This window comes from Pipra filicauda, unplaced genomic scaffold (assembly GCF_003945595.2).
Source record: "Pipra filicauda isolate LSUMZ 115617 unplaced genomic scaffold, ASM394559v2 scaffold13_size5146498_pilon, whole genome shotgun sequence".
NCBI classification, from domain to species: domain Eukaryota; kingdom Metazoa; phylum Chordata; class Aves; order Passeriformes; family Pipridae; genus Pipra; species Pipra filicauda.
In genome coordinates this window covers 3,780,106-3,790,341 of record NW_024103874.1, presented here as the reverse complement: position 1 = coordinate 3,790,341, position 10,236 = coordinate 3,780,106, and the positions used below count along the sequence as shown (strand labels likewise).

The 10,236-nt window shown below is 39.4% G+C and overlaps 1 protein-coding gene across 2 annotated transcripts in view; it reads right to left on the bottom strand.

Annotated features, from left to right (window-relative positions):
• Positions 1-503: 503 nt before the first annotated feature.
• OSBPL2 (oxysterol binding protein like 2) overlaps positions 504-10,236 on the bottom strand; it is a 35,120-nt gene continuing 25,387 nt past the window's right edge. For both annotated transcript variants that reach the window (XM_027710705.2, XM_039378533.1), the window contains exons 9-15: positions 9,032-9,139; positions 8,256-8,345; positions 7,484-7,604; positions 5,515-5,643; positions 5,238-5,361; positions 4,478-4,568; positions 504-3,226 (exon numbers count right to left, since the gene is read on the bottom strand). In XM_027710705.2, coding sequence (XP_027566506.1) covers positions 3,124-3,226; positions 4,478-4,568; positions 5,238-5,361; positions 5,515-5,643; positions 7,484-7,604; positions 8,256-8,345; positions 9,032-9,139 — 766 coding nt within the window. In that variant the 3' untranslated portion in view covers positions 504-3,123. The remainder of the gene's footprint in view (positions 3,227-4,477; positions 4,569-5,237; positions 5,362-5,514; positions 5,644-7,483; positions 7,605-8,255; positions 8,346-9,031; positions 9,140-10,236) is intronic.

The window sequence follows — 10,236 nt, the reverse complement described above, 5'->3', positions numbered from 1 at the left end:
TCCTGTCCTTGTTAGTCCAGGTAACAATAACTACATAAAGGCCAGATGTCTGAAAAGCTGCTCCCAATTTACAACAGGACGTTGCCCTGAAGACAAACACATAACTACAAAGTTAATTTTCACTTCTATTACATTTTTAATAGAAGTCCCCTCGCTCCCTGGCTCCAGCTCAGCCACGGCCACTCTGCTGTCACACCAGTGTGAGGTCCCAGTGCTGGGAGCGCTGCCATGGCTCTTCCCGCTGCCCCTTCCCTGTCCCCACACAGGTTTGCAACCCTGTCCTCGACACCCCCATCACCCCACACACCACAGGGTGCTAAGGAACAGAGCCCACCACGGTCAGACACCTCCACCCAAGGCTGGAGGTGTCCCAAGCTCCCATTTAAATCATCTTCATCCAATAAACATCACGGTGAAATCTAAGTACAGCCCCAGTGCTGGCTTAGCAAAGCCAGAATCCTCCTGCCCCACCTGTACGCGTCTCACACAAATCTCTGTCACCATCCAGAGGCCCAAAGGGTATTTATTAAGTATTTATTATAATTTCTTTCTAGCTGGTTTCTCTACGTAGCTGTATTAACATATACTAACACAGTTATCTTATATACAGTGTTTCATCAAGTTATAAAAGTGACATTCTTTCAAAAGGTGCAAAGTTATTAATGTTTCAACAGGTAAACTACTGAGGCGAGATCTGCATCGAAAATAAAACTTTTGGACTTTGAGAGCATCAGGAATGCCAGGGCTGGCCAAGCACAGCCGTGTCAGCAGCACAGGGAAAGGGTTCTGTAAGTGTTGTCAATGAAGAACAATAAATTAGAAGAATGGGTTTGGAACTAATCTGAAATTTTACTAAAAGCTTTACACTAAAGGAAGGGGAGAAGGGGGTGAAGATGTAACTAATGAAGTGTTTCTTACTTTGGAAATGTTCCCAGTTTCTTTTTATATCCCATGAAGATTCTCTACTGAAGTTTGGATTAAACATGTTGGTACAATTGTTTCATGCTTCCACATAATGACAAGGCTTTAGGTCTTTGAATTTAAATCATGGCTTAGACAAGAGGGATGCTAACCTGTACACCTCCTCTTAGAAACAGAACATCTCGTTAGCAACTACTGTACAGTTTTTTCCATTCAGGCAATTTCTATTTATATGCATTGTTTTAAAAACACTAATCCAGCATTAAACATACCATGTAGTTTAAGCAAGTTTTAAACTCCCATGAGATGTTAAACTGGTCTAATACATGAATCCTTTCAATCCTCACCTAACATAGGGTTTCCTAACCTGCTTGCAGCAAGTTTGGAAAAGGATTAGAGTGCCTGGCACGGTCACTGAAGTTCAGTTTTTTATCAAAACTATTTTTATGCTGTTCCATGTGGCTCAGCAATGTCTTTTTAGAAGTGTCTATGCACTTACTAGAAACAAACATGACCCTGTTGCCTGCACTGTGTCACCAACTCAGCTCCTAAGTCCTGAGGACCTGCATCAACGCAAACTTTGGCAACAGAATCATGTCCCCACAAGTATGGTTCAGATCAGGCCCTTCCTTACTGCCTTGAAGTTTTACAGCTTCTCTTATTTTTCCAATGAAGACAACAACTAAATTTCCCCCAAATTTAATCTAATCATTAGATGCATGATTTGATAGGAAAATGTTTCTCTATGAATATGTTTTCTTTTGCCTTTTAATCCTGTGGCTGGGAGAGACGCACTTCAAAAATCTGTCCTCTGGATGAAACCACAGATGTTTTGGACATAAATCAGACCAGTTCTTTCTTGAACTCCTCATGTTGCTGGCACTTAACACCAGCAATGTCTAAATTACTATAAACTTCACAGCAGTGCAGCCGCTCTCCATGTTCACCTGGTTACTCAATTAAAAACTTTCATAAAAGAAGCAGCAACATTAGGACTAGTTTTAATTACTGGATCTAATTTTTCAAGCCTCTCTCCCTGCCTTACCCCCTGAAGCGTACCACTTCAAAGAAAATGAATGCATCAGTTCAGTAACTGATTATTTTCCAGTATTCTATGGCTTCGATGGTTTGATATGGAACCAAAAAATCCCACTTTTTGACATCACGTGCTCACAGGAAACTTGTAATAGGTATAAACTCTGCCAAAGCTTTAAATTGATTCTGCTTTTTCACAACATACAAAACAGACATGACCTATTAATGAAAAACATGCAAACCAAAACTTCCCCAAAAATATGAACCTGTGTGGATATACATACGGAAGTGCTTCCAAAGGAAAGTTTAGCCTAGGAGCATACACAGTGCCAAAGCTGCCAAAGGTAGTGCAGAAGTTAAGCCTCCAAGTGGTAGCAAGCAATATATTGTACATTGTAACCACCTCAACATTCCTGCTATTGCTTCCGAAGCTTCTCCTATTTTTAAGAACAGCATTTGACTTCAGAAAAAGCACGTTTGGACTGCGCCCTTCCCTTCTCCTAAGGTATGCTTTATGGGATTCATCACAGGTACACAGTTTAATGCTCACAGTGTCCCAAAGTTGTGAAGACTGTAACAGACAACTACAGTGTGAGAAGCTCAGGTTGGGTTTTGTTTCCATGAGTCTCTCAGTTATGGAATTGTTTGAGGGGGGGGGCCGGGAGCTCCCGTCCCCAGGGAGTGCTACATACGTACGGGGAGTATGACAGGACTGGGTTTGATCCTGTTGGTACCATATTGGCTTTTCACCCCTGCTCTGAGTTCCAAAAACTTCAGATTCTTCGCTATCGTACTAAGTAACAAGGATATTATCTCTATTTTATTTAAGTTACGTAGTATTCAAGGATGTTATGTGCTCTACCGGATACAGTGTACCCTCCTGACAGAGAAACTAGGGGAGAAGATGGAGAACCAAAGGTCCCTTTGAAAATTAGTGAAAACACGGTGATTTCATGGTGCAGCTTTACGGAATGAGCACAATGGTATTTAAATATTTGGCAATCCAACGTTAGTGATAATTAAATCATTGATTGTTGACTGATAGAATTTTTGTTAAAATTTACTTAGAAAAGCTGGTTTTTGCTGTCAACAAAACCACAGGAACTGGCTTGGAATGAAATCTAGTAACTAAATGTCCAGATGAGATGAGCAATTGGTTCTGTAATTTCAGTATATGTCTGGACAGTCTGAGAAATTTCTATCAAAATAGCCACCTGAGTACAGCCAATCTGAAGTCCCAGTGTATGGGTTAGTGCCTTGATGAAACCACCTGTAAAAGAAAAAAAAGAAAAAGAAAAAGGAGAGAAACAAGAAAACAAAAAAAGCAAACAGAGTGAACAGTTATTAACAGGGGAAAAAACTCAACTTTGCCTCTTTCACTAAACATTATAAAAACATAGTGGTATTTCTTATTAGAAAAAAATCTCAGGAAATTATTCAGGAAATACTCTGAACATGAAAAACAAGGCATTAAACTTCCTACACAATTATCACCACCTTGTAAAACATCTTTTTTTTTTTTTTGCATAAAGTCAAGAAAGAGAATGAAATTAGTTTTAAAATTGCTGTCCTATTTTTAATAAAACTAACAATGATACTCTAGTTTATATAACATATATTAATTTACTTTAAAATAATGCCAAAACAGTTACACAATCGTTTTTGTAAATTCATCCAAAGAGGAAACAGTTTTGTTCTCCAGAGCTGTGCTCTGCACAGAACATCAGCAGCTGCTCATTTTTTAGCCACGTTGACTGAAAACAATTTTATGCTCTCTGGAAGAGATTTTCAAAGGCATTAACTGGAATTGGCCCGTAGCTGCTCCTCCAGGCTTTGGGAAGAAAATGTTTTCTCTTCTGAATTTCATGAAAGCACGGGAGCATCCCAAAGTTCTTGCCTTTGAAGGAAGCACCTGCAGGGACTGGCTGTGAGCACACACTTGACTGCACAGCACTGGCAGCTGCAAAAAGCAACTTGTGGGAGCACCAGCCAAATCACACATCACTCCCTGATGCACTCTGTGACTGAGAAGTCATTTGAATATGCAATTCAAAAAGCACTTTTTCAAGTATCCAAGCCAAGAAATCCAAAATGTGTGAAAATAAAAGGCCTTAGAGGGCCACAACGTCTCACTTGACTGCCAAAAGCTGGACAGGAATTGGTTAAAGGAGAGATGAGACTTAACATTTTATTAATTCTAACAAAAATATGACCTCTGTAGGTTAAAAAAAAAAAAAAAACAAACACAAAAACCCACCAAAAACCCCCAGCATTACCATACTAGTTAATTATGACAGGTTTCAGCATTTATCAGTAGATAATTTGTCCAGAACAGAGTTATCAGCAATTTTGGCTTCCAGCTACATATTTAATTGTTGACCCAGCAATGCTTCAAGTGACACTACAAACTGTGCTGTCACAGAGGAAATCAAACACATGCTGTCCTGAAGAAAAACCATTCAAGCAGGATATACCCAACTATGCCCATCTTAAACAACAGCCCACCCTCCTGCCCCCTTACCGTGTGTGCCACTCCACCTCGTCCTTCGCACGCTCCTTGCGAGCAGCTCTTTGTTTCTCCTCTAGTCTCTCCTTCTCTTTGCTTGCCACATCTAGCCAACATTCCAAGAGAAATTGGTTACTTGGCAGAACAGGAGCAAAAATTAAGAAAACACAGAAAAAACTGCAGAGAAATGAAGTAGAGTTCATTTAAGCAAGACAGAGCATTTGCTGTACTCAGGTAACGAAAGCCTAAAAAAGCTATTTCAGAAAAGTTGCTGCTACAAACTCAGAGTTGAAACTGAAATTTTGGTGTTTTATCTATCAGACACCCTGCACTGAGACAGCAGGAAACAGTTCTGATTAGGTATAACAGAGAGAGTGATTTTTTTTCACTATTTGTCCATGTGTTTTCTCTGACAAACACCAGAGCAACAGAGCACGTCTGCTCACCACATGTCTTTCCAGACAAACTCCAGAGCAAGTGAGCATGTTGAGCACGTCTGCCAGCCCCCCCCCCAAGCTAACAAACATGCAAACACCCCATAACACAGGATAGCAGCCCTGGGATCCACCTGGGATGCATCTGCTCTCCCAGACTTTTCTGGGAGAGAACACACATTATACATTGTTCAAACGCATGTTCATTACAAAGGATGAAAAAGAGTTAAGGCTGCTCTGGGAATGAGAAACTGAAGACAGTGTTTCCTGTATCAACCTCCCTTTGGTCATCCCTCTCAAAACTTATTAATGTGGAAATATTTCCTGCAGCAAACACATACCCATGTTCCCGTTCTCCATATTTCTGATATCCGGACGTAGCCGACAGTCAGTGGGAGCCAATATTGCTTCCATGCCCTTTTCCAGCTCATTGAGACTCACAGCAAAACTGGTGAAATTGTACATCTTAAAAGCAAAATAAAGATAACATACAAGTTATTCTGGCAAAATGGCACTAGATTCCCTACACTCATTGAACACAACAGAACTTCCAAGGAGAACTGTTCCCTTGGATAAGTCGCTGGCAAGAGCAACGCACACGGTGATTGAAATGGTTACCTGTGATGAGTTTGGTGGCCTACAATTTATTCTCCAAAGCAATTTACTGCCTGGTATGAACTGCACCGTGTCTTGAATCTCTGGCATATCATCAGCTTCATCATTTTCAGATTTAATATCATCTTCACTCTGAAAGAGAGGTAACATTTGGCAGGGGAATAAAGGAACATTGGACAGTTTCATCCACTCCACAGTGGCTGTTGAAGAATCTGTTCAAATTTGAGACACTAAACACTCTCCTGTATTTCTGCCTCTCCCATCATGTTTGCTTCTCCTCACTCTGCACACTGTTCCTCTCACTTTTAATGTAATGTCTTGCTCCTGATATCCCTGAATAGTCTCCCACCCCTTAAGTACAACTTGAATGCCTCTTTAAAAAAAAAAATCAATAATAGTAATAACAGTAAATTAATGTCTTTCAGAAGTGTTCTCTCCAGCTTCCCTTCTATTCTATGCCATAGCTTAATTTCACCTAACATGACTATTTGAGGTTGAAATGAGCCAGGAACTGCAATTTAAACCAGTGCAAGTTCCCATAATGGCCTTAAGAGTCACAAATAGGGCACACCTGCTTTCGGATATTGCTTCATCATTTACAAAAGATCTGAATGTGTGGTTAGAAAAAGATAAGCCCTTGTTTCAGTCCAATTTCCTATGATCCAGACTCTAATCACAATTGTCACTGCCAGTTTTCTCACTGTGAATACCGTGTACTTCAGTTTATGAATCCAGTGTCTTTCCTTCAAAGTTCCTTTGTTACCAGCTGCACTGCCATAATGCACATATAAAAATCCTAAGTTCAGAAGGCTGCTCTCAGAATCTGAGAGAATCTGACTGTTGCAGGACACAGACAGCTACATTGTGGAATTTTAGAGGATTTCTCCATAAGAACCCATTAAAAACCACGACAACCAGAAAGGAAGTTTGAGGCAATAACATCCTGGAGTGACAGTATCAGAGTTTTCCTCATTCCCACCCCCTTTTATTTCCTTTCTGCCTTCTCTGACATGGCTCATTTATTTTATTCAAAAATACCCTACTAAGTTAAACAGGGCCTGTTTTATACACTAGAAAACAGCTCCATATGGTTAAGAGTCTAATTTCAATCATTTGGTTTGAGTATTCATTATTTAAAAAGACACTTCTAGGCTACTTTCCATGTCAACATCTGGTTTACTGTTAGACAGTTCCCCATCTAAATATAGACACAACAGGAAGGAAGGAAAGAAAGAGTTGATTTTCTTAAGATGAACAGAACCTTATTATTTAAAAAAAAAGTCAAAATATAAACCTGTACCATGACAGAATCCAGAGCCAAAAGCAAGGCCTGTTGTTGCTCTAGATTCTTCTGATGTAAATACTTTTAAAGTTTGAGCCTCTTAACACTAAGAATGATTGGCTGCTGTTCAACCTTTCGTTTTCATTGAGCAACCAGGGTCTGCAAGACCCTGTTGATATCAGGAAACCCAGCAGTCCTTTGCTGCACCATTCAACATTTTCCATACAACACTGAGGCTTTTGAACTAATCACCTGACACTGCTTATAAGTGGGGGAAAAACCCAGCATGTTTCCAAACCTCTTTGTTGTCAAGGTTGTCTCTGTCACAAATTCTGATACACCAAAAAGTGTATCTGACTTTAAAAAAATATAATTTTTTTTTTTACTGCCCAAATCCTAGTATTTTTATCCCCGGAGTTGGCAGCAGAGCCACTTTCCTCACAGACCGACAGGACACCAGTTTGGGGGTTGATATTTGATGACTTCTCTCTGACAAATTTCCAGCAAACACCATTCCATGAGCTCTCTTCTATGCCAGCAGCTCACACTACATCTGCAAAGTGCCAAGTGCCTTTTCACAGCCTCCATCCAACCCCTACCAAATGACAGACAGTTTTTTAATCCTCCATTCACACCTGGCCATTTCCCTAAATAAGATGTTCTGTTTTCATTTCTGATATTTCACCTTACCAGCTTCTTCTTCTGCTCTCCACCTCTCTTCTCACTCTTTTTGTAAGTCTCATACGTGGTGGGATCAGTGCACCACAGGCACTCTGTCCACTTGCCATAGATCACACACAGCTTCTTTCTGCTGCAGAGAAAAGCAAAGGAGACTGAGCTCTTGCTTCTTATTGAGCCTTCCAAGCCAAGCCATGCAGATTCTGGTCTATATTAAACACCCAGTTTCTACTTTGCTGCATTTTATGTTTCTGTTTGCAGATTTCATAGAATCACAGAATGGGTGATTCCTAGAAACCAGATATTTGATAATGCAAAGAAAAGGATTCAGCTCATTCCAGTCTTTCAGGCAGAACACATCCTCATGAGAGTCACATGTTTTTGCCACTGTTAAATAAGAGTGGGTACATCAAAGCCAACAGTTTGCAGCAGAGACTCGGAGCCAGGAAACAGGTTTGGGTTAATTAAAACCTTCTAATAACCATATTCTCATTATTTTAAACTGAAGACTGGAATTATGACTGTGCAACAGTGAAATCAGTTGCAAATACTCTGTATTTTTCCTGGATACCTTTATTTCAAAAGACTTGACTGTAGAGTTTTTCTAATAATGCTTAAAATTATCACCCTTGGAATCAAGGGGGTTAGTGCTAAAACAGAACAAAAACGGGTTACAATCTTCATTGGTAACAACTTTACAGTCACATCAGTGTGGTCACTATGTCAGCAAAAGAAATGCCCCAGTGCCCAGAAACAGAGAGACCAAGAGGCTTTTATGACTTACTGTTTGTCCTGAATGTATCCCTCTACTCTGTGAAGCTCTTTCCCAAACAGTCCACATGGTTTAAAATTAAGGACACATTTATCTCCAGTACTGTAGAGGAAATAAGTACAAGCTTGAAGAAGCACGCCCCTAAATACATCAGCAAGTTACCTTTTTTTACCTTATTTAGGTTTTTTTCATATAGTTACAGTTAGTTGGGGGCTAGTTATTTATTATTTTTCTTTAAGTATGGTTTATTATCTGACCAGGGCATTAAAAAAGGCACACAAATTTCAAAATTCCACACAACAAACAAAAAAAGAAACAAATATGCACATGAAGACATCAGCCTGTGCTGTACCCCTAATTTAAGACATTCTCCATTATCAAAACTAAAAAAAAATGACAAATCACAATCAACATGATAGAGGTTTACTCCAAGACTCCAACAATTATTCCATTTAATGGTTCTGGAGTTAAATTTCAATTCTGTTCTCTGTCAACAGGGCTGAATTTGAATGGGTAACTCACAAAAGTAAAACCTTTGCAGCCCATAAGACATTTGGCCTTATGCCTTTTCATTAACACTACTATGACAAGTAAGCCCAGTCCAAGGGATAGTTTGCATTTGTCAGAAATGGATTAAAACAAAACAAGCAAAAATAACCCCAAGGCTTTGGAGCTACAAACCAAAGCTCCCTGTGTCTCTGACAAAAGTCAAAACCATCTGCTTTGTAACACAACTGACCACACAGCAGTGCCCACGAGCCAACCCTCAGGTCCATGATTAGCATTACCTGTGATTTACAATTTCTACTGTCCCGTACTGTTCTAACCACAGTTTACCAATAATTACATTATGTACACAACAGGTTGGATTTGTCCATGTGTAAGCTTCATTGTGCCTGTAAAGAAAACAAAGAAAGAAATCAATTTCTTGAGTTTGAGATGGAATGCAAGCCTGTTTACAGTTCTGTTCGTGGCAGGGCAAAATATTTAGCAGTCCTATGAACAGCCAGCACTTAACTTCAAAACAGAAAAGAAACAGACTCTTCTTTACAGGCCAACAATGTGTCGTATCCAAACATTAGTGCAAGTTAATAAAGTGATATTGCCTTTATTTTTCTCCCTTCTCACATAAGTCTCACAGTTGCTGTGCTTTGGATTACGAATTTCAGCCCAACACAAAGAGCAGCCCAGGAATTCATCTTTTTCACTTGCACTTTTAAAGTTGCAGGCAGGAGAACCAGACTGACAGCCTAACACCTAATAGTGTCTTCTATTCAACTGCTGCAACAACAGTAAACTGCAGTAGTGGTTTTCACAAATATGCCACAAGTTTCCTCGTTAGTAATTGAGGCCTGTTCAGTGCCACTGAAGGCAATTTTGGGGGTGTGAGTGTTTTTTTCTTTTTTTAGGTTGTTTTTTTTTAACACCAGTGGGAGAAAGAGCGCTATTTCAAGCTTGAAAAACATGACATTTAAAAATTGTGTTTACTACTCAATTCCATCCTTTCCCCAAAGATTTACTGAGAAGATGGAAAAGTCCTAGAATTGAAGAATTTTCCACTTGGTTTCACTTTTGTTTTAATGTTTTGTGAAAAGCTTTAAAGGTGAGTTAACAGATCCTAAATCCTTAAAAAACACTATCCTATAAATGGTCAAAAAATTAAACAACAGGATTCCCATTATTACTAGCAGAGTCAAAGCCATCTATTTTCACTCATTTTCTGTGCTGGTAAAAGAAATGTTGAAGTTACTTGCTTGGCAGTCAATCCATCTTAGGAAAGCTTGCAAACTCTAATACAAAATAATACAGAGACAAGCAGTGTCATCTGTAACAAATGTCTTGTACTTCTATTTCCAGTAAGTATGGAGAGAACACTCCTATTTAATGTTTCTAACCTGTCATTTTCCAGTACAGAGAAGTAACAAATCATTGAAGTCTGACTATTTCCACAGCTCCTTTTCTTCTTTAGAACAATGACTACTCTTCAAGTGGG